The sequence below is a fragment of the Crocodylus porosus genome, unplaced genomic scaffold (genome assembly GCF_001723895.1).
Source record: "Crocodylus porosus isolate Cpor-Errol unplaced genomic scaffold, CroPor_comp1, whole genome shotgun sequence".
NCBI classification, from domain to species: domain Eukaryota; kingdom Metazoa; phylum Chordata; order Crocodylia; family Crocodylidae; genus Crocodylus; species Crocodylus porosus.
The window spans coordinates 270,470,484-270,496,084 of record NW_017728886.1 but is presented as its reverse complement, the minus strand read 5'-3'; the positions used below and the strand labels follow the sequence as shown (position 1 = coordinate 270,496,084).

The 25,601-nt window shown below is 58.3% G+C and overlaps 1 protein-coding gene across 9 annotated transcripts in view; it reads left to right on the top strand.

The window, feature by feature from the left end:
- The window catches only part of SCRIB (scribbled planar cell polarity protein), a 125,657-nt gene extending 103,072 nt beyond the window's left edge, over positions 1–22,585 (top strand). For 4 of the 9 annotated variants that reach the window (XM_019553820.1, XM_019553811.1, XM_019553803.1 and 1 more), the window contains 14 exons: positions 1,513–1,554; positions 2,296–2,421; positions 2,798–2,900; positions 6,309–6,361; positions 6,638–6,797; positions 7,842–8,019; positions 8,584–8,673; positions 8,793–8,984; positions 11,811–11,975; positions 12,558–12,697; positions 13,077–13,114; positions 13,965–14,039; positions 16,289–16,340; positions 20,466–22,585. In XM_019553820.1, coding sequence (XP_019409365.1) covers positions 1,513–1,554; positions 2,296–2,421; positions 2,798–2,900; positions 6,309–6,361; positions 6,638–6,797; positions 7,842–8,019; positions 8,584–8,673; positions 8,793–8,984; positions 11,811–11,975; positions 12,558–12,697; positions 13,077–13,114; positions 13,965–14,039; positions 16,289–16,340; positions 20,466–20,626 — 1,575 coding nt within the window. In that variant the 3' untranslated portion in view covers positions 20,627–22,585. The remainder of the gene's footprint in view (positions 1–1,512; positions 1,555–2,295; positions 2,422–2,797; positions 2,901–6,308; positions 6,362–6,637; positions 6,798–7,841; positions 8,020–8,583; positions 8,674–8,792; positions 8,985–11,810; positions 11,976–12,557; positions 12,698–13,076; positions 13,115–13,964; positions 14,040–16,288; positions 16,341–20,465) is intronic. The other 5 variants (XM_019553865.1, XM_019553857.1, XM_019553839.1 and 2 more) reach the window with 4 other exon arrangements.
- The last annotated feature ends 3,016 nt before the right edge of the window (positions 22,586–25,601 follow it).

Here is a 25,601-nt window from a genome sequence, read left to right as displayed (position 1 = left end):
GGGCTCTTGCCTTGCCCACAGATTGTGCCAGGGCTGGGGCAGGGGTGGGCTCCCTTAAGTGCCTTGGTCTGCTGGCTTTGCAAGGGTCGCTCGGCGGGCCAGCAGTGGCAGCAGTCCCCCCATCCCCCAGTGGGCTTAGTTTAAAGCCCGGTGGAGCAGGTCAGCCAGCCTGTTAGTCTGACCCTGAGTAGAGGGGCAAGACCCTCTATCCAGGACCCTGCAGGGTTGGTCCCAGCAGGAGCGTTGGCACAGCCCAGCCCTGTCCCCAGCCAGGGCTGCAACAGCACCCAGTGCCTCTGGGAGAGGCTTAAAACCCCCTAACACATGGAGCAGAAAGAGGGGAGAATTATTCTCTGCCAGCCCCATGCAGCAGTCAGCAAAGCCCAGAAGCCTGGAGGACACCCATAGCAGAACATAGGCATCGCTATGCCTAGAGCATCCTGTGTCCTGTCACCACATGTCAGGAGATGCCAGGTGTCCAATGCACTTTTCCATGGCCAGGCAGCCTGATCCCTCTGCCTTTGCCTTCAGACTCCTCACATCTGACTCTGGACATTTAGGGGGAGAATCTCAAACCTGCCCAAGGGGTTTAGATGCCCTGTCCCCATTGCAGTCCACCCCTGAGAGGTTTCATAACTCTCGGCCTTTGCTATGGGCTTGCAGGGTGGGTTCTCTGGTCTCTGCTGTGCTGGAGGCCTGACCAGATGGCTGTAGTAGTGCTTCCTCCCATCCTGAAGTCCTGTAGCCGTCCAGTAAGGCAGGAGCCTCCTTCGGCAGGGGGAGCAGGGGGTAGAAGCAGAGAGGAGGCTTTTCTCTCACACAGGTGGGGAGATGCTGGTATAGGCACCCCCCCGGTCTGCAGGGGTGGCCTTGGGAAGGGGAACTTCTGCTCTGGGAAAAGGGGTGCTTGTGTCTCTGCCTCTCCTGCAGGAAGCCTGGTCTCTTCACTGTCTCTCTGGTTCTCTCCCCTCTCCATTGTCTCTGGTGGTGCTGCCCCTCTCCAGTCACCTGCAGCCCCTCGGCCTGCTCACCTTACAGGCAGGGAGACTCGCTTTGTAAGTGCCTCTCGGTGTGCAGTGTGCACAGCCGCTCCATGCCGCCTGGCATTGCCGCTCATAGCACGCTCCTCGTCTCCTGTGTCTCATGGGCGTAGCGGTGTCTGCTGAGGCCTGTGCTGTGGGGAGCAGCGCTCAGGCCAGGAGGTCCTTGGCCCACCTGCTAGCTGCTGCTGGGGTGGTGTCTGTGAGTGCTTTGTGGCAGGGAAGCTGGGGTGCTGGTGGCTTTGCTCGAGCTCAGTGACAGGGGATCATTACCCCAAAGCCAAGACAGGCTGGGCATGGAGTGAGGATCAGTGCCCTGGGCAAGCCCCAGGCTTCTCTGGTGTGCACAGTGGGACTGGGGAAGGGGAGGGTGGGATAGCTCTGGTGCAGGGTCCTACCAGCCCAGGGCTAAGCTGGGGGTGTGCAGGGGGCTTCTGCTGTGACTAAGCTGCCTTCCCATTTCTGTTCTCAGGCTTCCATCAACATTGCACCATTGCCAGATGACAGCAAAACAGTAAGTGCATCTGCTGTGAGACCTTGCCGTAGTGTGTACATGCCCCGGCACCAGGCCTTGTGCCCTCTGCTCCTTGCCGGCCCCCATCCCTACGGATGAACCTGGCTGGATATGCTCCCTTTCTCTGTGGCTCTTACTCCTGTGGCTTGTGGTCCTGCTGCTGTCAGTCCTGCTTGCTGCCCTTCTCTCTTCTCCCCATGCACCCTCGAGAGAGGGGTCTCGTCTCAGCCCCCACTGTCCCTGCTTGTCCCTCTGCCTGTCCCCAAACCTATGTTGCTTGCTCACACATTCCCTTTGCACCTGGCTGTTCTGCCAGTCCCCCTTGCATCTCACTTGTGGCTCTCACACTCCCTGCAGGCTCTTCTCTACTCATGCTTCCTTCCTGCAGCCCTGGCAGCTGCCTTCCTGCACTGGAGACTCGGCCCTGGGTGGAGCCCCTGGGCCCTCCCATGGCCTCACCTCACCTCGTACACATGGGCCTTGCTGTCCTGCGTGCTGGCCAGTGCCTGGAGGCTCTGGGGGCTGGGGCTGGGGCTGGGGCTGAGACTCTTGGCAGTGGTTTTTCTCCTCTCTCCAGCCTGCTGCCTTTCACTGGCTGGCAACCCAGGGGCTTTCCACAGGACTGGCCGCCTTCTTCTGCATGCCAGGGTTGTCTTGCTGCCCTAACTGCTCTTGTTTCTCTTCTCTGTCTCCTCCCCTTTCCTCTGCCTTCTCCCTGGTCTGTCATGTGGGCACAAGCAGACCAAGCCAGGTGTCATTCAGCCTCTCTCTCGGGTGCGACAGAGTGCTGCCCAGCCCAGTTCGGGGGGCAGGGACAGCCCCAACCCCTTCCAGCTGCCTGAGCTGTGCGCCGGGGTCCCCAACACTGTAAGTGGCCTGCAGCTCCTCCTTACTGTGCCAAGTCAAGGGTCGCGGTCAGTGCCGGGGCACTTGTGGCTCCGCTCGTCCATGCCTCATGTTCATGCCAGGGTAGCGGTGCCTGTGTGCTGCTGCCCTGAGGCTTTCAGGCTCTGGCAGGACAGAGGCTCTGGAGGGACGTGCTTGTCAAGACTGTGGCACCTCGTGGGTAAATGAGGCTGTGCAGGTACGTCTGCATGGTGAAGCACTAACATGAGCTCGGCACAGAGCTGGGGAATGGGCTTCAATCCTCCCAGCTCTCACAGTGCCTGGCATGTGCACGACTCTGCCTCTGGTCTGTTTTTGGCAGCTGTGATTACCCTGACCTGTGCATGTCTCTCTGCAGCCACGGGCGCCCTCTCCCCCCTCTCCGGACGAGGTCCCTGTCAATGTCAAGCAGGCATACAAGACCTTTGCAGCAGTGCCCCTATCCCACCCTCTCCTGGAGTTGCAGGTGAGCAGGCCAGGGGCAGCAGGGGCAAGCAACAGGGCACCGAGACGAGGGTCTGGCCGGGGGTGAAGGGGAGTCTGGGAGCAGGGCAGGGGTGCCACTCTGTTCCACAGGGATGGTGCCAGAGCAGCACAGGCTCTGGTGGGGCCATGGCAAGGAATCACCTGCTATTGCAGGCCAGGAGGATGAGGTCATCTAACCCTGCTCCTGAGTGGAGCGCACCCACCTGCCCGGGGTCTGTGTCATGGAGCATCACTGCCATATGGTCAGAAACCCCCTCTCAGCCTCTGTCTCTGCATGGCCATTTCACACCTGTTTGTCCTTGTTCCAGAGCTGTCCTTCCAGTCTCCTGCCCCCTGTGCCCCCACAGTATTCACGGGAACTTTCTGAGCCCCCTCCTGCTCAGTGCTCACTGTGCTCAGCTTATCCTCTCTCCCCTCCCCTGCTCAGTCCAGCCCCTCTCTCTGCACTGCTCCTGTTTGAATTCACCTCCATGCCTCGTACCTAGAGGGGTACGCAGTGTTCCCGGCTCTTCCCCAGCACCACTGCAAACAGCTCGGCCCATCGCAGCACCCTGCCTCCCGGGCTGCCTGGCCTACTCTGCCCCAGTGCTGTTCCTAAGCCCTCCCACACAGATGCCCACCCTGCCTCATCATGCAAATCTTCAAGGAAGAAGACCACCACTTCCTGGCGCAGCTCGTCCCATTGTCCTACTGCTCTGACTGTTGGAAAGTTTCTCCCAAGTTTAGGGTTGACTTTGCTGTGGTGCAGTTTAAATACACTGCCCCATGCTGTGCCCCATGACACCTGTTTCTCCATCCTCTTTGTAGCAGCTTCTCAGATACTTGTGACCTGCCATCATGTCCTCTGTCCATCTCCCTTTCACCAAGCAAAGCATCTCTAGTTCCTTGTTCCTACATCATACAGCTCATCCCAGCCCCTGCGGGGACTGTTCTGTCCACCTCCTCTTTCTGCCTCCTCTTCCTGTTGATCCCCCCCATGACATTGTTACTGTTCTTTTCCTCCTTTATCTTCACCAAATGCACAGACCAACCCTGCCACTCTCTTGCCCCAGGGCCTGGCTTTGATACACAGTGCAATGCCTCCTCATTTCCCCTGTGCCTGTCCTGGAGCAAGATGTGCCCCTCTGTGTTGATGAGAGTTAGAGTCCACTCTGTCATAATTTTTGTGCAGACTACAGCCTCCAGTCCCTCCTGCTTGTTCCCCCTACTCCCTGCATCATCCTGTTCCACAGGATCAGCCCTGTGGCTTCTACTTAACTTGCAGCCGACTCTTACGCCCAAGGTTTCTTCCTTCTCTGTAGCTGGCAGCTGGGGCATTGCCGGCACATGAATCCTTGTTAGGCCTGAATGGTCCTTGTACTTTACCCCATGAAAATACATTTCATTTCTGTCACATCAGCCTTCATGCTTCCCCATTCTTCCTGTGTAGTATTCCAGTCCCCCTCTGCATTGACAGCATCTCAGCCCTGCCTTTGTGCAGGGCTTTGAGGTCCCTTTCCACTGTGTTCCAGTGAATCTGCCACCCATCATTAGCATGCTCGTCTGCTGTGTCACCGTCGCTCATGACCGTGCTAGTCAGGATTGGTCCCAAGACCGATCCTTGAGAAATACCACTGGGAACCTGCTGCCAGGCTGCTAGCTGACGTTTCAGCACAGCCCCTCGGGTCTTGCCCAGATGCATTTCTTTCCCTGCTTTACACTTCTTGTGCTGATTTTCTCCTGCTTAACTTCTCATTTCCCATGTGGCACCACATCAGGCTGTCCATAAGGCTGATTTACCACATTTCCCTTCTCTAGAAAATCCAGTATCTTATCAAAAAAACGCTTAGATTAGTCTGGCATGAGCTAACTTTGCTAAACTTGAGTTGCATTGTATTCCCTTCCTGTTTTCCGCTAGATCTTTAATTTATTCTTTTTTATTGTTTGCTCTAAAGGCTTGCACACTGCTGAAGTCAGACTAACGGGCTTTGGGTTGCCCCTTCTTAAACATAGGTACTATGTTTGCTGTTTTTCATTTCTGCACTGCTGCCCCCTGTTCATCAGATCCATTAAAAGTCCTTGTGGCTTGACTTGCAGTTTCTTATTCCAGTTCTTTCCCTGTTCTGGGATAAGATTGTACATTGCCCCTGGCTACAGTGCATGCAGCTTCTTGAGTCTTGTCTCCACCTTGGTCCTACCCATTTCCATACCCTCACTCCCATTAAGCAGCCCACCCTCGTCCCTGTTCTCAGCATCTTCCTCCTTACTGAAAATGGAGGCAAAGCTTTTGATAAACTCTTAGATGATAAGAACATCAGTGTGGCCAGACTGGGTCAGACCAACGATCCCTCTCGCCTAGTAGTCTGTCTCTGACAGTGTCAGAGATAGATGCCACAGCGGGAGAGCATTGGACTGGGTATCTCCAGAGTGATCAGTGCCCTCTCTGGTATCCACCATTATTGTTTTAGAGCTGCCAGAGCAAACATCTCCAACCCTTCTGTTCAGTAGCCATTAATTGATCCATCATCCGTGATCTGATCCACTCCCTTGTGGAGCTCTGCCTTCACCACCCCCTGGGGCAATGAATTTCCCACATTAACTACGTGTTGCATAAAAAAAGACTTTCTCTTGTTAATTTTAAACTCATCTCCTACTAATTTCAGTGGGTGCCCCTAGTTCTGGTGTCCTGGGATGTGGTGAACAACGGGTCCCTGTTCCCTTCCTGATCATCTCCAGTCTCAACCTACCTTCGCTGCACAGCAGCCCCATTTTTTATTTAGCTAAAAACCGTTTTGATGTGTGTTTTTAATAACGTTTGCAAGGTAAAATTCAGCTTGACTGTTAGCCACTCTCATTTTATCCTGACCCGCCCCGTGTAGCTTTCTCTGCTGATCAGTTCCTCTTTCCATTCCTTCTGGGCTCTTTGCTTACATTTAATGCCCTTATTCATCTTGTATGTCTGGAGCTTTTCCATGTTTATTTTTCCCTCACTTGGGGAAGCAAAGCCCAGGTAATTATTGCATCTTTGACTTCACTACCTGCTACCCCTCATTTTTCTTGTTTGCCCTTTGGAAACTTGGTTCTTTGTGGGTTTATTTATTCATCCAGTCTGGATTAGCGTTCATGTTGTCTAGGTTGTTTTCTGTAACCAGCTCTTTATAATATCCTCGCTAATTGCCAATCCAGGTCTGAGGTAGAACCATCATGTCTCACTGGTTCTTCGTTGGCGAAGTCTGATATCAGCTGTCACATCCATGAATATCTGGGGCCTAGCCCTGCTGGTAGCGGTTGCTCTCCTGTCTCTAGCTGGGAAGTTGAAGTCTCCTGCAGTGACGCAATATTTGTTTCTGTAATGAGAGGGCACGGTGGTGGGGAACTGCTTCTCATGTGCTGCTCTTCCCTCCCACAGGAGCTGCATGGTCAAACAAGCACAGAGAAGTTCAAAGCCACCCATGAGGTGAGTCCTGGTGCAGGGGCTGGAGCTGGGGTTTTGATCCTGGGCTGTGGGAGGACAGATTCTAGTACAGCGCTCATGGGGCACGGTGGAGGAAGGCTGCAGATAAGGAGCAGAGACCAGGGAAGCAGGGTGGGCACGTGTGGAGGAAATGGGCGTGGCACAAGGATGCCTGCCATGGGGGCTGGCTCTAGGGAAGGCAGACGGGAGGCATACGTCTGGGGGGTTTGGATGCAGGGCATGGTCTCAGTCACTGTCACACCAGTGTGGTGGTTGCAGGTGCCATCGCCTGGGGGGCTGCACAGCCCCGAGCAGCGGTCCTTCCGCGAGAGGCAGAAGTACTTTGAGATTGAGGTGAAGCAGCAGCAGGTGGACAAGCCCCCGAAGCGCGTCTCCCTGGTGGGGGAAGATGACCTGAAGAAGATGAAAGAGGAGGAAGGTGCGATGGAGTCATGGCTGTGGGGGTGGGGGGTTGCACCCCTGGGGATAGGGTCCTTCCTGCAGCTCTTGGAGGGGTCAAGGAATCTGACCCCCTACACCTGACATCCTGCACCCCAACAAGGACCAGTCTTGCTGGTGAGATTACAGTGAAGCCTTAACCAATTGCCATAGACATCATAGATTTCATAGACATCAGGGCTGGAAGGGACCTCCGTAGATCATCGAGTCCAGCCCCCCTGCCCCAGGAGTAGGAAGTCAGCTGGTGTCACAGGATCCCAGCAAGATAAACATCCAATTTTCTCTTGAAGGCATTCAAAGTGGGTGTTTGAACCACCTCCAATGGCAGTCTATTCCAGAACTTGGGGGCTCGGACAGTAAAGGAGTTCTTTCTTATGTCCAGCCTGAAATGGTCTTTCAGTTTATAATTGTTCAGCCTTGTCAGCCTTGGAGAAGCTTGAGACCAGCTTTAAAATCAGACACATGGAGCCCATCTTTGACCCTTGGGCTTGAGCCCAATGGCATTATGCCCTCACCTTCCCCCCTGGGATAGGAAGGTCCTTGCCCCATGGGGCCTGCTTGTCAGCTCCATCCCTCACCTGGGGCCCCGCCTCCTGGGGCCCCTCCTGGACTATGTCCCTTGGTGCTGGTGTGGGCTCTGCATCTGGCCTGGGGGCGAAACCGCCTGTGGGCCTCTGTTGGTCTGGCCCTGATGTGGGGGCCACATGTTGGCTGCCGTGTGCATGCCTCCCAGAGGCTCTGCTGTCACCTCATGAGGGCCCTGGCCCAGGGAACAGTACAGGGAGTGCAGAAGATCATGGGTCTCAGATCACAGCCATAAAGGGAGACGGGAAAAGCCTTCGTTACTGAGAGGACGGCAGGGTGGAGGGAAGGAATCTGTGCCCGGGGTGCCAAGGAGCACTACGTCCCAGGAGTGGGCTCAAAGCAGGGGCAGAACTTACCTGCAGAGGATGAGGGAGGCCCTTAGAGGAAAGGGGCTGTGAGGGCCTCTCCCCACTCACTGGGACCCCTCTCATTGTGCCAGCCCGCAAACTGCAGCAGAAACGTGCCATGCTGCTGGAGGAGGAGGAGGAGGAGGAGGAGGAAGAGGATGTGGGGAAGCCAGTGCCCGATATGAGCACACAGTCCACTGTCATCATTGAGGGTGTGGAGTACAAGATCGAGCGGCTGAATGGCAGGAGCCCACAGTCACACACAGCTCGGTAAGATGGCTCCCGCTCAGCCCCATACCAGCAGCTTTGCCTGTCCTTGGGCACTCCTCTGTGAGGCAGCACAAGGCAGGTAGGTCATTGCCAGCCCTAGTTCCATCCCAGGAGAGGCTGCCAGCTTCCTGCCCGTGAGTACATGGAGCCATTTGCCTCAAACCTCTGCCTGGGCACTGAGCCCATGCCAGCTTTGCCATTAGCCTGCCCCTCGTTCTTGTCTTGGCTGGGCTCTCCCCAAGATGTGGCCTTTCCTCCAGGCCTGTGTGTCTTCTCCTGCAGGCACCTTGGTCCTCCGCCTGACCAGAGCCCCAGGTGTGTGACCTCCCAAAGACTTTTCCCTTCTGGTCCCTGCTTGTGCTGCCTTGGAGCCTGCCCCAGTCAGATGGGACCAGAGGGGACAAAGAGCCCCTGTGCCAGGATCCGGAGCTGTGGAGCCTCACTGGCCAACTTCCCTGAGGCCTGGGTCCCTGCCTCCATGGGAGGGGGGTGGTCCATGTTGTGCACCCATGGCAGCGCATGCAGGCCTCCAGTCCCAATAGCTCCTGTGCGTCTTGCTCCCAGGTTTCCTGAGGCTGCTGAGAACAGCAGCTCCCAAAGGAACTCACTGGAGGAGGGCTTCAGGCCTGAGCAGAGGCCCAACTCCATGTCTGGGTAAGATTCAGCCCAGCCCAGGGGCTGCCAGGCAGTGGTGCCAGCCCCTTGGCCTTCAGCGGGGTGGGGCAAGGTCTGGGGGAGGAGGGGCAGTGGTAATGCTTTGCCTCTCCCCACAGGCTGAGCCCTGTGTACCCAGGAGCTGGGGGTGAGTCGGGGGCACCCGTGCGCACAGCCAAGGCTGAGCGGCGGCACCAGGAGCGCCTGCGGATGCAGAGCCCAGAGCTCCTGAGCAGCCAAGACAAGGAGCTGTCTCCAGCTGAGCGCCGGGCGCTGGAGGCAGAGAAACGAGCCATGTGGAGGGCAGCCCGGTGAGTCAACAGGAGCCCATAAGACAGACAGGGATGGGCTGGTGTTTCAGGGAATAGATGGGAAATGTCTAGAGAACCATGGGCCTGGAGGACTCCTGGGTTTTCCTCCAATGCTGCATGCCCACCTCTGCCCCTCTGAGCACACTGGCTCCAACAGGTGCTGGAGGACTGGTCTCTGCTTCACGTTCTGGCAGCCCTTGGAGGTTTTGCTCCTCTGGACTGAATCGGGTCAAATATCATCTGCCCCCAGCTCAGACACTCTTGTGTGGCAGTGCAGAGCCCTGCTCATCCCCCATGTCCAGCCTGTCCCACAGCGCAGGGCAGGGAAAGGATCAGGTGGAAAATCAGAACGATTGGAAGGGAGAGTGTCTCACACGTCCCAGCTGCCCCCAGCCATGGAGCAACTTGCCACAGGATGCCAGAGAGGCCAAGGCCCAGCATGAGCCAGGGCTGTGGCCATTTATGCGGTTCACGCGAATGACTCCAGTGAGCCTAGACAGTCTTTGTGGAGGAAAGTGAGCCCCTGCCATGGGATGCAGGGTGGGCAGGGGTCTGCTGGGTGGCAAGACCAGGCCCCTGCCATTGCTGGCACTGTACCACTGTTCAGCTCCATTTTGGAACGTGAAAGTTTTCCCCTCTGCTCCAATCGAGAGGTGAAGACCTGATTCCCAGCTGAACATTATCCATGGCCGCATCCTGCAGCTTGAATCACCCTGCTTTTGCTTCTGCCCTGGTGCTGTCCCCACATACAACACCTCCAGCCATCAGGGGCCAGTGACAGGCTGCTCCCGCCTGCCGCTGCCACACTCCTGACCCCTTCCTCTGTGGGACCTGACGTGGGGCATGGCTGGGACAGGAGCTCTGGGGCCAGCTGAACACCACTGTGACCCAGCCTGGTGAGGCCTGGAGTCCATGCCATGGAGGTGCTGGCAGCACTGTGGATGGGAGCTGCTGGGGCCAATGAAGCGCCTGTCACCTGCCCCTGCCACATTTTCCACACCACTTTTACAGTGTCTTTTCTGGTCCAGCGTCGTGGCACTGTGATGCCCAGGCCAGTCAGCATCTGGCCAGATGCCATAGGACAGGGCTGCTCCTCTCTGGGTCTCCCCCGCTGTTCGAGGGAAGGGACTGAGATGCAGGCACAGCCCCAGCCCCAGTTCTGCCAGAACACAGGGCCCTGTCAGCATCTTGTGTTTCTGTAGAGCAGCTCCCACCTCGCGTTGTTCGCTCTGGCTGCTGGGTCTCCTCTCTTGCTGCTGGCTCTCTCTCACCGTGTTTCCATGTCATGACTGATTCAGCCTCCCCTGAGCCTGTGCAGGCAGAGCAGTGGCACCCCTGAGGCTGCAGCACGGTGGCCAAGTGGGAAGGAAATTTCTGAGGGTTTCAGTTGGAGTTGAAATTATTTTAAAACTTTTCATTTAATGCAACAGTTCTGTGTCTCCTCCTGTTTAGCTCCTTCTAGACAATTCACTGAAAAGATCGGAAAAAATTGGGTAATTATGCAGCAAAGTTATAATCAATGGCGGTGTCTGGATTCAGCCCTCAGATTTGGTCTGCCTTGCTCACAGTGGGCAACAGGGCCCAGGAGGTGGCAGGCTGCCCCCACATGTCTGCCATAGGGAGACAGCAGGAGGAGGGGAGCACTCTTTCCCCTCCCTGCACCACACTTCCCTGCTACAGACCTTTAAGAGTGTAAGACACTGAGGTGGGAAGTGGCTGGCAGGCCCCAAGCAAACCCTGCCCCTCCTGCCTTCCCTGTGCGGCCTGTCCATGACTGTCCTGTCCCCAGGAGTGGCCTCTATCCCAGCAGAGGCAGAGCAGGAGGACGACAGTCAGCAGGATGCCTGGTCTCTGCTGCCTGCCACCTCCTCCCTCACCCAGGCAGGTTGCACCTGCCAAGGAGCCCAGCCCTCGGTACTGAGCAGGGCCTGGGCTCAGGCATTTGGCTGGCAGCATCTTGCTGGCCTGTATTTCTTATGCTGCTGGTTGGTTGCTCTTTTTAACTTCTCTCTTCTGCTTCTCTCCAGTTCTTTCTGTCTGTGCGTGTGTGTACATGGGTGTCCTGCATGCGTACTGTCTTTCCTCCTCCATCAGGCCTTCCTCCTTGCCCAGGGGTGCCCTGTCAGGACACATGCCCATGCCCTTGTTCCCTGTGGGACTCCCCTGTCCTGGTACGTGTGCCTCTGGGTGGCTGCGTGTGGAAGGACGTGGCCCCAGCCAGGGCAGAAGTGCAGCATGTCCCAGCAGGGTGTGTACTTCCTGCCCACCCGCAGCACACATGTGCCCCATTAAGACAGCCCCTCCCTGGTGTATGCCGGTGCCCTCTGGATACATGCTCACGTGTGCTCACACACTCTAGCATGTGGCACACACGCAGCCTCCTCCCCTGCCCCATGGGTGCTTGTCCTCCCTTGCAGCCTCCATCCCAGCTGGCAGGCACAGGTGCACGTGTGCATGCACACTCGTTCCCACCCTGCCCAGCTCTCACGCTCCTCTCTGCACAGTGACACCATCCCCATCTCCCAGATGAGCCCTGCCCAGGGCTCCCATGCCAGGGCAGGTCTGTGTAAGCCAGGGAAGGGCAGCAAAGTCTTCCCCATGGGCAGGTTTCCCAGAATCATCCCCGGGTTCCTGTGCCTGATGCCTCTTGTGCTGGCTGGGGCTGGAGCAGGAGCTGAGCCCGTGCCAGGCCCCCCCAGTCCCCTCCACCAGGGCAGGTTCCAATCTCTGTCTCTCTTTCTCTCCCTGCTCTCGCCTGCTGTGACGTTCATCATCATCATCTCCTCCTCCTCCTCCTCCTCCTCCTCTCCTCTTCCTCCTGCTCAGCTCCTCCGCTCTTGAAGACAGTATTAAACAGTACGAGCAGGATCTGGCCAGGAAGCTGTACCAGTCCCGGCAGTGGGTGCCTGCTCCTGGGGCCAGGCCGGCTCAGGTGCTGAGCCCGGTGCAGAGTCACGCCACAAGGACCCTGGGGTCAGGAAGCCAATCCAGGTGTGCACAGCCCGTTCCCCCGGCTGCATGCTCCCAGTCTGAACGCCCGCAGGGCCTGCGGGGAGCAGCTCCTGCATCCATGTGCTGGGGCCGCTGCTCCTGCTCCTGCAGCCATCTCACCTGCGAGGGGCGCAGGCCAGGACATAGCTGAGCCTTAGCTCAGCCATAGGGAGCTGAGGGGGCAGGTGCTGCTGAGCCTTGTGCCTGTGCTGTCTGCAGCTCTGAGTCCCCACACACCAGGAGGGTGTGGGGCACAGATGCACAGGGAGAGCTTGGCCCCCAAAGCACAGGTGGTTCTCCCCATCTTCAGCCCTGGGGCCCCTGGCACGTTTTTAGACACCCCCAGGAGCCCTGCAGCGCCTCTGCAGGGTGATTGCATTGGCTGGGAGGAAGCTCAAGGCTAGTGGCACTGGGTGCAGCTGTTGTTGGAGTGCCCCCTACCCTGACAGCCTGTCTGCTCGGGACACATGGAAGACAGGCCCTTCCCTGGTTCATCCTGGGGCCAGGGGCTGGCTGCTGGAATCACCCAGTTGTGTGCTATGAGGAAGTGACTGATGTCTTCTCTCTTGCTTCCCGAGGCAGGATGAAGTCCCTGGAGCAGGATGCCCTCAAAGCACAGATGGTGATTGCCAAGTCCAAGGAAGGGAAGAAGCGCAGCACCCTGGAGCAGCTGGCAGAGTCGCCTTCCCCTGCCCCCACCCCATCGCCAACACCTCTGGAAGGTACTACATGGTGACATTGTGGGCTGGGGGGGGAGTGTCACCGCACCTCAAGGGAGCAGCTCAGGGCTCACTACCCTCAGCATGCTAGCCAGGGCTCCCGGGTGCCAGCATGGGGTTGCTGTGGGCCAGTCCTCTTGTCACCCAGACGGGACATGGAGAGTGTGTCAGCCTGACAGGTGGTCCTGCTCACCCCAGACTTGGAGAGGTTCCTCTGTGGGTGACAGCTTTATGCAGCAAGGCAGGGGAGCTAAGCCATTCCCTGCCTGGAGGAGCAGAGGCACAGACCTGTGCTGGGGCAGCCTACCATGGGCAGTGCTTGGGCGTGGGGTGCAGAACATGACATAGTCTCTGCTAACCAGCAACTCTGCCTCTTTCACAGATTGCAGCCCCAGGACCATCACCTCGCCAGGACGCCTGGTATGTGATGCAGGCACTTGTCTTCTCCCCATTTATGAACCTGGGATCCCTGCTCCTGAACCTGGCCAGCCCTGAGAGGGCAGAGTGGCTCTTACTGCCAGGCAGGGGCCTTCCACCCAGAGCCTTGTGCCAGCCCAGTTCTGGGGCACAGGCAGCAGGAGCTGGCTGTAGCCATGTGAGCTCAGCAGCATTGGCCTGAGAGCTGATATCAAGCCCCAGGTTCCCATTTCCCCCACCTGTGAGCTCACCCCTTCCCACCTTCACTTCCTTGCCTCTCTCCTCCTTCAGCTCAGCCTCTGCCCTCTGCACCCCAAAGGCCTTTCCCTTCCAAGATCTCGTCATTCCTCCCCTGGTTTACACGATCTCCAGCAGCTTTAGTCGAGACCAGACATGAGAGACAAGTCTCAGCCCAGAGAGCTCAAAGTCTAATAGCCAGGACAGACAGACAGAGGAAGGGGAGCAGAAGTGGAGAGAATGGGATGGGCTGGCCCCAGTCACGCCACAGGGCAGGTGTGGGGCTCAGGCCAGAAGTCCCTCTGGGCAGGGCTTTCCAAGGAGCTGCGAACCTGCTCCAGTCCTTGCCAGTTCAGTGGAACCCACCACATCCGCCTGCTTTTAGGACACCTGTCTCTTGTGGGCCCTGAGGAGCAGCAAAGGGCAGGGCTGTCCCCCAGGCATGATGTGAGCAGCAGGCAGGTGTCTGCACAGCACAGAAGTGTCCCTGCCACATGCCCCAGCCCCTGTGTTGCTGGCAGCACCCTGCAGCCCTCCACGTGCTGCTGCTCTCTCTCTCTCTCACTCGCTGTCTTTCTCTCTTTCTCGCCCTCTCTCCTCTCGCCATCCCTTCCAGTCCATGTCTGAAAAGAAGTTTGACTACCGGGAATTTGCCGCTATTCCTTCTTCCAAACCCGTTTATGAAATCCAGGTACAAGCTGCATGCTGCCCTTCTGTGTCCAGCTGCCAGCACACCCGCCAGGCCGGCTCTGGTGGGAATTCCCTCGCTCACTCACCTAGAAAAGCCTGTCTCAGGGTAGGGGTAGAGCTGAGGGATTGTGGGTAAAATGTCTTTGGGATGTAGCAGGATTATGGTGTGCGGCACAGAGAAGCGCCCTCACTCTCTGCAGTGAGATCTGGTATCTGTGCTGGCGGCTGCCAGCTGAGCGCGAGGACACAGGCACACAGCGCGAGGACAGGAGACTACCACCAAGGCCTGTTCACATGGGAGGCAGCGACCTCCGTCTGCTGGAAGAGCCATGTGTGAGAGGCAGCGCTTCCCCACAGCGTCGCATTCTCCCTGCAGGCAGTCGGCCTGAGTGTGGAAGACTTCAACCAAGTAGCAGAGGCCTTGGTTTTTATAAACGCTTTTGTGAACACACAGCCTTGAACAGTCTTGCTCGGGAGCTCTTGTGGACTCAGGGGCAGAGGGACAAGAACCTCCATGCCAGCATTGAAATGAGGCTGCCTAGGCCCGACGGCTGCCCTGGAAGCAAGTGAACCTCAGGAGAAGAGAACAGCCACGAGGACACGAAAGCCAAGGGGTCAATCACCCTCATGGAAGGGAAGCAAATGCCACTTCACACCCAGGAGCAGCTGGCAGCTTGTCGAAGAAACCAGCACCACCCATTGAAGCCCCGGGACTCAGTCCTCCATGAGGAGCTGAGGTGGGGCTCCATGGGCCCCAGCACTGGCATGCCTGCCACTCGCTGACAGCAAAAAGCAGCTGGAGCCGAAGCAGCTCTCAGGGCAGACCTGCCTTATTTTCCTGCATATGCACACTCCGACTAAGTTACACACATTCCTGGTGAGCGGCTTTTGTAGCAGGGTCTCTGAGGAGGCTCCAAACAGTGAGAGGGACAGCAGCTGCAGGCGACTGCCAGAAGTGCAGTACTTGGAGAAGCTGTGTGCACCACTTGGGGAGCATGGCAAGACACGGTCCCCAGCAGGTGCGTGCTCCCTGCTGGGCAAGGACACAGCCCCAGCACCACGGCAGTCGCAGGCCACAAGGTCCCCAGAAGCTGTTGTGCAGCAAGGGACAGGAGACCTTTCGTTCCACCTCCAAGGGGCCAGGAGGCCGCTTCCCCCTGACCTCGTTCACATGGCTTCCTGCACCTGGAGAGGAGCTGCAGCCTTTGCCAGGAGCTGCCTCTCCAGCAGCATCAGCAACTGCAGGGCTGCACCTGGTGCAGGTTCCCATAGACAGTTTCATGTCGCACCTCCCTTCTGCCGATATGTCCAAGGCATTGCGAGGTCTGAGCCTGAGGGATTCGTGGATCAACGGCACAGGGCCACAACTGCTCCCTGTGCATGACAGGCTTAGCTTGCATCAGCAGAAGACAAGGCTTCCTTGAGGCTTGGCCAGGGCTGTGGAGTTTCCTGCTGCAGGGCTGGGGCTCCCACAGGCCCCTTGGCACTGCCAACCCACATGCAGAGGCTCCTCCTGCCTGAGCAACCACTCAGCAAAGGGTAGCGGACAGCTGCAGTCACCTCCTTCTCACACATGGCCCTCAAGCGCTGCATGGGTAGAGACCTGGGGCGCAGCTGCTGGCTGCTTATGGACAATGGCCCTGGACCACGGGGCCCAGCGTGTGCTGTGCTAGCCTGAAAAGTATAGACGGGTACAACCTGCCATTATGCACAAGCGGCTTGGCCCATACCACACCAGAACCCGCAGTCCCCGCTGGGCACCAGGGACAGTACCAAGGGGTCCGGAGCCCTGCAGGAGGGGTCGTCATCCTAGGGAGCCTCCAGGCTCACAGCTTTAGGGATGGCACACTGAGCTCACCTGGCCTTGCCGAGGCCCTGCAGCCAGTGGGGTCTGCTGGGGCTCAGTCACCAGTCACCCTCGCACACCGCCTGTGCTCATGGAGTCCCTGCATACCTCCCGGGCACACGTCGCTGGCTAAGGGTGTTGGGTAAAGTGGACCCTGGAAGACAGTCCAGTGGATCGCAGCCTCCACTCCCGTCCTCCCTGCCTGCCCTGCCCATCACTCTTTCTCTTAACCCAGCCCTGGTAATGAGGAGAGACCCCTCTGCTCCGGCCCCCCTGCCCTGCCTGCCTGGCCTAGCGCGTGAATGGAGTCGCTTCCTCTTTGCTGAGGACTTGGCCTTGCCCCTGCCTGACAGTCGGGGCTGAGGGAGCTGGATGCTCACTGCCCTCTGCTCTTTTCCTTCCAGTCGCCTGATGCAGCCGATGGCCTCAGATACATGGATGACATGAACAGCTCAGGTGAGTTGGTGATCTGGAGCCAGGCGGTTTCCTGGGTGCTCATGTGCCGGCTGCGCTGCTGGGGCAGCCCAGGATCCTCTAGACTTGCCCCAAGGAACCCCTGCTCCACAATCTGAAGCAGGCTCCTCTTTCTGTCCCATCCAGACTGAACCCCCCCCCCCTTCACCTCCCAGCAGCACAGCATTGTGGGTAGGACTTTTCTGCATTGTGGTTGCGTGACAACTAATCCTTGGGGAGCAGTGTGTTTGAGCATGCCAGGCTGGTGCAAGGGGGCAGGCTCCAGGCCTACACAGCCATGGGCCAGAGCAGTGGTGCGGGGTGCTGCAGCCCAGGCTGAGGCTGTGGTTGGACTGTGCCAATGCTCCTACTGGCACCAACCCCCGCAGGGTCCTGGCTGTAGGGTCTTGCCTCTGCGCTCATGCTCAGACCCGTGCAGCATTGGGGGGCAGGAAGGGGTTCCCCCCCTGCTCAGACTGGTGCAGACTGGGGCGGGGGGGGGTTGCTTTCCTCTGCAGTGGGGGCATGGCAGTGCATTTTAACACCCCTTGCCCTGGTGGGAAACTGGCAGTCCTCATCCTCCTGCTTTACCAGAGGCAGGTTCAGGGGCTCCCTATGACTAAGCAAAATGCCTTGGAGCTGTGCAGCAGCCAGGTTGACTTCAGGTTAAGGAACAGGCCAGACAAGGACAAGTCTGGGATGGTTTGGAGGGGGTGATCCTGCCTGGGGAAGGGGCTGGACTAGATACAGCCTCTGGAGGGCCCTGCCAGCCTAGCTGTTTTGAGTCTGATTCATTCCTGGGGCCAGTCGCAGGGGTCATCTCCTCAGGGCTGTGCAGAGGCTCCGTGCCCAGCCCTTGCTCTGGACTAGATGACCAGACCAGATGCGACCCCAGAGCAGCACTCCATCCAGTGACACAGGTCACACCGCCCTCATGCTGCCTGGGGGCACCCTAGGGTGTTGTTCTCTTCTGTCTGGGTGGTTCCCGCTCAGGTACACGTGCGCTCTGCGCCCACATCACAGCCCGTGACTCTGCTTGTGGGGCTGCGCCTGCACATTTGCCCCAAGCACAAAGGCAGGAGGTCCGGAGCGCCTCTTGCATCCTGCCTGGCACTCAGTAGTGAGCCTCTGCTGTCTCCCCTTGCTCCCTGCCCATGCCTGGGGCATCTCCTGCTCCCAGTAGCCTGTTTGTCATTGCTTCTCTTTCAGCTTCACAAGAAGCAGCTTCTCTCCTCTCTTGTCCCAGTTCCTTGTGCCAGCAGCCCTGGGCCCCCATGTTGGTCTTGTTCCTTGTTCTTTGGACAGGGAAGGGGACAGGGCACCAGCTTGGGGAGCGCTACAGCTTGTGGCTGTTTTCTTCGAGCATGTATTGCTCCAGAGAGGCCTGGTGCAAGAGGAGGCAGGGCCCTGAGGGCAGGCTGTTGGCTTGGAGCAGGGTTGTCTCTCTCTGTGCTGTCTGCTCAGTGCACAGGGATGTGCTTCCTGAGACCAGCAGCAAGGCAGGGCCCTGAGCGCCAGCACTGACCAGCTGCCCCTTCAGACCAGCTGGGTGCAGCTGGGCACTTGACACTGTGCTGCATACCCCCACGGAGCTTGCTCCCAGCACTGTGCAGACAGAAGAAGCCAAAGAGGAGCCACAGGCCATGTCTTCTGTTTCCATCACCTGGGCCTGGCTGAGCTGAGCACTGTGGCTACCCACGTCCAGGGAGACTCGAGCCCCCCTGGCAGGGAATGCTGTGGATGCCCACGCTGACCCGGCAGTGCACTAGTGCTTAGGAGCTCATGCAAGCTCATTGCACATGTTGTGGCCTCAGTATGACTCCAGCTTTGGCATCTTGGGTGCCTCGGTCCCTGCTGTTGTCACAGACTGAGCTCTGGGTCGAAGCACTTCTCCTGCTCCAGGGGAGCTCCACCTTGCCTGTAAGCCACAACCTGCACCCCACCCCACCCCAGTTCCTGGCCCCTTGCTGAGCTCTTTATTGCCTCCTACTCCTAGTACAGAAGATCCCCCTATACCAGTGGTTCTCAACATTTTTTTGTTCCAGAATCCATTTGTAAACTTCAATGGCCAGTCCCTACCCAGTGCCCCCATTCCCAACCCACTGCCCCCAGGCCCCCAGTGTATGGGGTGGTGGGGTGTGTGGTGTGGAAGGTGGACAGAGGGGCCCCAGCAGCCCCTCCTAGGCTAGAGCTCTGCCAGCCTGGAAGGAAAAAGCCACCATTTCCCACATTTTTCTCCTTTAAAGGAGAATCCATTTTAAAAATTTGTTTGTAACTCTTTTGTATATTCTTGCGACTCCATTTTTGGGTCACAACCCATGGGTTGAGAAATGCTGCTGTACGCCACCTCCCCTTACACCACTCCATGGCAGACTTCTCCCAGGGCCCCTGCTTAGCCCCCACCACCACTTTAGGGAACAGCAGGGTCTCCCTCCCAGCCTCTCCCTGTGTCCCTTCCCCTTGTCCCTGAAAGGGCCTAGTTCTGTCTGCAACCGTGAGTTCTCGCAGGGGGCCAGGTGGGGAGAACAATACCTGATGCCCTGCTTGAGGCTGTCTCTCCTCCCCTGGTCTTGCTGCTGCCTGTGCTCATCATCGGGTGTCAGCCTGAGCTGTGATGTGTCTCTGTATCCATCAGCCTTCTCTGGAGGTATTGCTTCCTGTCCTTTGTTCAGGAGAGACCCGCAAGCTCCCTGGTTCGCCTCTCTCAGCCTACTTAAGAAATGCTTCCTACATCCTTCACTAGTCATGTCACCATTTGCGCCTGGGCCATCCTGGTCATCCTGTGGAGGCTGCACCAGTCTTAGAGCCACCTTTAGCAATAGCCCCTTTTCCAGTGGCTGTGAGCGTATGGACAAGCTGTGTAGCCACCCGGCGCTGGTGGCAGTCGTCCGTGTCGTTTCCCCCCCCTTCCCTCCCCCCGCACACTGCAAGAATGAGCTTTGCCATGGCTCCGTGGTGGGTCACGCAGTGACCTGAGTCCAGTCCTTGCCCAGTTCCTCATGAGAACAACACTGCATTACACTGGGACCTGGTGCTGCAGGGAAGGATGGGCCCCACTGAGCTCAGCTCTGAGCTGGGCCAGGAGCAGGATGCCCTGCTCCCACACATGCAGTAACAGCCTGGCCTTGGAGACGCACAGTAGGACCAACACTGCCACGTGCAGGGGTGGGCACCACTTCCCGGTTGAGCTTGGTGGTTGGGATGGGAGCCAGAGCCTCTTGGGGGCTGTGTTCACAGCAGCAGGACTTTGGGGCAAGAGCCGGGACAGGGGGCGGAGGACAGGGAGGTGGGCTGCTGGTCTGTCCAGGAATCCAGACGTCCTCTGGAGAATGGGACGATCTCCCACAGGCCCTGAGCAGCAGCAGCAGCACCAGCCTTGCCCCTCCCCTGTGCCACCTGCAAGGCCAGTTTTGCTCTCGCTGCCACTAACACACGCACGTAACACGTGTGCATGCGCACATCTGTCTAACACCCAGACTCAGTTAGCCCTGCCCCTGTCTGGAAGCCCACCCCTGAGGCTACAGCAGCCCTCTTAACTGGGGCCCCTCAGCTGGGCATTTGGGACTGGTGGCTCTGGCCAGGGCCCGCTCAGGGGCTCCAGGGCTGAGCCTGGGCTTCAGGCAGGGGCTGCCCCTGCCCTTTGTTACAAGGTGCCTGGCGCAGCGCATCCTGCCCTTTGCCCTTAGGCTAGGGGCGGGGTCAGGATGGCACAGGCCCGGGGCCAAACTCAGCCTCTCCCAGCCCCTGTCCTGGCTGTGTTCAGCCCATTTGCTGGAGCTCCTCCAGCTTGCATGGACCAAGTGCACAATCCATGGGCCACAGTGTGCAGGGCATAGCATGTGGGCAGGTGTGAGGCAAGTCCCATGCATGTGGCCAGGTGGCTGTGACTGCAGCGGCTGATGCTGTGCCACCCAAGCCCCTGTCTTGGCTCTGCCCAAGCCCCTTTCTGGAGCGCCCAGTGGCTGCCGCCTCTGGCTGGAGCAAGCCTGTAGCCGGAGCCTCCGTGGCAGCTGGTAGCCAGTGAAGCCCAGCCTGCCATGAGGCCTGGCATGGGGTGGGGGTCAGCAAGGGCAGCTGGAGTTGGGGACCCCCGTCTGTCCTGTGCCTCATCTCCCTGTCTCTGCTCAGTCCCCCAGGAGCAGGACGGGCAGCCAGAGGAAGAGGAACTGTTAGTAACGCGTGATCCATCAGCACCCAACGCCTCCGCACTCGAAGATGTGGCTCTGTACAGCAGCAAACGCAAACTACGGCACGGCCGGCGCAGCCTGGAGGCTGCCGTCCCCACATAAAACATCTGGCGCCCGTGAGCAATGGGACGGACCGGCACCGGGCTCGCGACCTTCCTGGGCTCTGCCGACAGTGCTGGCCTAGGCCCCACAGCTGCCCCTGGCGTGGGACGGGACCCAGGAGCCCGGCAGCAGCGTGGTTAACTGACTTCTTTGGAGGCTGTGAACGTCCCTTTGCTCTCGGCCTGCAGCACGCTGGGGCACGGGCTGAACAAAGACAGCACTGGAGGCTAGTGGCACAGACAGGGCAGAAGGCAGTGGCAGTGTTAGCTACCACTGTGCAGTGTGGGGGGGTTGTGTGTGGGGTGGTTTGGGGAGGGGCACTAACTGTTCTCCCCTGAGGACGTTTTAACCGTAAATCCAGGGGTTGTGTTGGCAGACGAAGCAGCAGGCAGCACCAGCCTTTGCTCCTGTTAAGTTTTGCTTAGTCGGCAAAAAAACTCTGTCTCCCTGCCCTCCCCCCGACAGGGCCTGTCACTGGGCCTGAGAGAGCTCGGCACGGCTGACAGCACCGAGTGAAGCCCTGCCCTCGGAGCCTGTGCGTCCAAGGGGGAGGGCGGAAAGGGAGTGTGTTTGAGGGTGTCCAGGTGCCTCTGCCCTCATGGGGATGCAGTGCTCCATGTCACGTGCCTCTGTGAGTGCAGTGACCTGGTCCTTGCATGCCCTTCAGTCTGTGCCATTCTGGGCGCCAGTACCGTGTCCGGTGCAACACAGGCATGCACCCTCCTGTGCAAACCTGTGTGCCTCTGGGCTTTGTCCAGTGTGTGGGGAGTGTGTGACTGAGCCATGGAGAGGCCGTGAGCAGCCGTAGCAAGGGGATAGTGTGTGCATGTGGCAGCAGTAAGGCAGAGTAGTGGGGGGGGCTAGGATGTGACAGATATGAGGCATAAAAGGACCAGCAGAAGATGAGGTTTGTGCCGGGACGGAGGGGCTGGGGAGGGGGGGGCTAGGTAGGCAGTGGAAGGGCTGGGGGGAGGGAGGGTCTTGGGTGCAGCAGGAGGCCGAGAGGGGTGGAGGGGACAGCGGTGGCACAGCATGGGGCACTGCTCATTAGCGCTGAAGTGAAGGGGGTGGGGACGCCCTGACACCAAGCCCTGCAAGGAGCTCCAGGAGGTAACGGGCAGGCAGGCCTGGCCCAGGCACAGCAATAACTAGTGTGGCTGTGCTGGGTGCCAGCCCCAGGACCTGAGCTTGTCACTGCACAGCAGGGCCAAGAAGAGGCTATTCCATGCCCGGCCACAGGCAAGACACGGTGCACAGCTTCCATCCTGGGACAAGGCACTATACAAAACCAGCCTGGCAGCATGGAACCAGAGACAGCTCCAGGGCTCCCCGCACCAAGATGTCTCACATTCACTGCCCTCTTTTGCACTGAGCAGCTGATCTCCACCCCTTGTCCAGTGCATGGCCCCAGGGGGTGGGGGGGGCCGCAGGAGGTGCATGCTGCTGTGCTGCCTCTACAGCGATGAGAGCGGGGCTGCATGAGACAGGTGGCACAGGCATGGCAGGCATATCTGCTTGTACATTTGCTGAATGACTGGATCCGGTTTCTTTTCATTGAGATGCTCCCTTCACGCCAAAATCCAAGGGATTGTTTTAACTGACTTTGTATCTTTACTTGTACAGGCCTTGGAAGGGGGAAATCTGATTATCTCAAATTGCAGCTGCGGCTGCTTCCATCATCAGCAATTTGAGCTTTTCCTTTTTTGAACCTAATTTTAGCATTTGCTTTTTAAGACGAGCGGTTTTGGAAACAATCCTCAATTGGGTTTGGTGACTAATGTGTGATTCTCCTTTCCCGTGGTGGCACCTGGGGGCCAGGTTCTGGGCTCCTCTCCCTCTCTCCTCTCCCAAGCTACTCCGAGGGAAAATTAGCGCATCAAGACTGTAACTAGTGAAATTTGTACAACCAAAGAAATCTATTTTGTGGTTCAAGGACAATAAAGTTTACTTTACATTTTAGTGCCTGTGTCCCACGATGGAGGTGTGGTGTGCCCTGGAGGCCAGGCAGTCACCTGAGGGTATCCACCCACTTGCTGCTTGTCTGCAGCAGCCTGGTGCCGGGCCAGACACCTCCACAGATGCTCTGCAGGCTGCTGACAGACAGACAGTCATGGTGGAGCAGTAGGAGGGCAGTCAGGTTTTCCGCCCTTTCAACAATCAAAGTAAATGGGATGAAAAGGATGTCGGACATGACACCGGGATCCTGATTTTCCATGTCCCATGGAAAAACAGAAAACCATGGATGTCCCATTTTTATCAGAGAAAACCATGGATTTTTTTCCCTTTTAGAAGAGAAACCCACATATTTCCCCCTTTTGCAAAGTGCTCTGCAGGCTGGCTGAGTTCCAGCCTACAAGAGCTGTTTGCAAAAGGGATGGGGAAACCCTCAGGGCTGGGGGGGGGAAGCTGGCTAGGGGCTATGGGAGCGGGGCCTTGGAAACCAGCCAGGCATTCTGGCCAGGAGGGGGTTTGCAGCCTCCCCACTCCCAGCTGGAGTCCTCAGCCAGCTGGAAACCACCACTGCTCCCGGCCAGCTACAAACCTCGTGGCTCCCTCAGCGGCCCCCCCCAGCCAGCTTGGGCATGGGCATGCCGTCAGGAGGCAGGGTTTGCAGCCAGCCGAGCACTCTGGCTGGGAGCAGGCAGGCTGCAAACCCCATCCCAGCCAGCGTGCCTGTCCACCTGCAAACCCTGCGTCACAAATGCTGTGCTCCCTGCCCTGCTACCCTCCCCCAGGCTCTTCAGAGCATCCTATGTGTGACTGGTGCAGCAGGGCACAGTGGGGCCATGTACGAAAGCTGCCTGCTGCTGCAAGCTCCATGCTGCCCTGGCCACACTCCCTCTGTGTGCACGGGGACCGTGCACATCTGCCCTGCCCCCCCCCCACAGATCTGGGGGTTGTGGGTCACGCCTGCCCCACTGCAGTATGTGGTGCCACTGGGAGCTAGCCCAGCCCAAGCCTGCAGCAGGCAGCAGCAGGGGGGAGCCGGCTCATGCTCCTGCTTGACCAGCCAATGCCTTCCATTGTGGGCAGGGGGGGGCTGCAAACCTAGGTCCCTAGCCCCATAGCCCTGGGAGCCACCTCCAGCAGGGCCAGGGAGCAGGGGCTGTTGGTGGGGGGGCAAGGGGCACAAGCAGAGCTGGGGGGCTGTGGTGGGGAGTGAGGGACACCAGCAGGGCTGTGCAAGACATTTAATTTTAACCACGGATTTTGGCATTTTTATCAGAGAATTTGTGATTTTTTTTTTTTTTTTTTTTTTTTTTATCATGGAAAACCAGAATCCCTGGACAGGAGCAGAGGCTGTGGGAACTGGGCTTGTTTAGTCTGCAGAAGAGAAGATCAAGGCAGGATTTGATAGCAGCCTTCACCTCCCTGCAGGGGGGGTTGCAAAGAGGATGGAGCTGGACTGTTCTCAGTGGTGGCAGATGACAGAACAAGGCGCAATGGGCTCAAGCTGCAGCAAGGGAAGTTTAGGTTGGATATTAGGAAAATCTTTCTCACAAGGAGGGTGGTGAAGCAGTGGAACAGGCCCCAGAGAGGTGGTGGAGTTGAAGACCAGGGTAGACAAAGCTTTGTCTGGGATGTAGTTGGGGCTGGTCCTGCTTTGAGCAGGGGGTTGGATTAGATGTGACCTCCTGAAATTCCCTTCCTGCCCTCATTTTCTGTGTCTGATCTTGGCAGGGGGAAGAGAGGGGGGCAGACAGCACAGCTGGCGCCTGGCCCTGGTGCAGAACAGCCAGGAAGCACTGGGATCAGCAGCTGCTAGAGCTCCGTGGTGGGAGAGAGAGAAGGAAACCCAGGACATGCAGCTGTGCCAGCCTGCCAGGGAAGGGTGAAAAGCCAGTGCACACATGTGCAGTCACCAGCTCCCAAAATCATCTGTCCCTGTCCCCACTCCCCCTACCCCCAACACTACCTGGGGCCTTCAGCACCCTGGCCAGGAGGTGACTGGGGTGGATGTGTGCATGATGGGATGCAGCACCTGGACACAGTCAGTGCTCAGACAGCTGCCCCTGCTTGCATACAGGCCAATGGCTTCACCCCAAAGAGCACAGGGGCCAGGCCCACAATGATGCCTGTATAGCAAAGCACCCCCCCCGCATACACCACTGCCTGCCCTGGTGTCTTCAACTCTGCGCAGTTGGTGCCACCTGCCCATGGTGCCCAAGGACCAGCACACCCATCGGTGCTTGAACCACCAGCGTCTTGGTAGGCCTGGGTCTAGCCCAGGCTCCAGTCCCATCAGGATGCAACATCAGTGCTCTCCTGCCTGGCCTGTGTTCTCAAAGAGCCCTGTCACCGCCCCAACACCCACCCACCCAAGGCAGGTTTGGGGGTGGTGGACTCCCTGCCCCCCACCTACATGGAGAATGGGACTGAGTGCCGCACCATCGGTGACATCATTTAAAAGCCCTGATTGTGCCCGAGCACATAAGCTGGCACGGCGTCACTCACCTACCTCACCCCAGTCCTTGCCCTGGTCCAGTGCTCTGGCTGTAAGCCCTCCCTGGACAAAGCCTGCAGAGGTTTGGTGCCAGGTCCCCTACTGCATGGCTGAGAGCTGCCAGAACCACCAGAAAAATTCAGTGGGGACTGTTGGCTAGCAGTCTCACAGAAGCCAGGTGATAGGTATCCAGGTCATGGCACTGGTATTAAATGCAGGCTGGCTCAAGTCCAGGTTTTAGCAAAAGTTTATTAAGCACAGGGCAGGCTGGATCTGTGGCTAACTGGCCGTCCCAGTTACAAAACTGCAGCACAACAACCACATGGGTGAAAAGGCTGCACCAAGCTCCACTCCCGGAGTGGGGGGGAGCCGATGGGTGGGAGAGGTGGGAAAGCAGATAGGCAGCAGTGAAGCTGGAAGAGGGCCACTAGCTTGAGGCCCCTGATGATGGGGCCTGTCAGAACAGAGGCTGAGCCTGAGGAGCAGGGCCAGGGGCCCATCCGCCCAAGCCTGCTCCCTTCCAGCCATGCG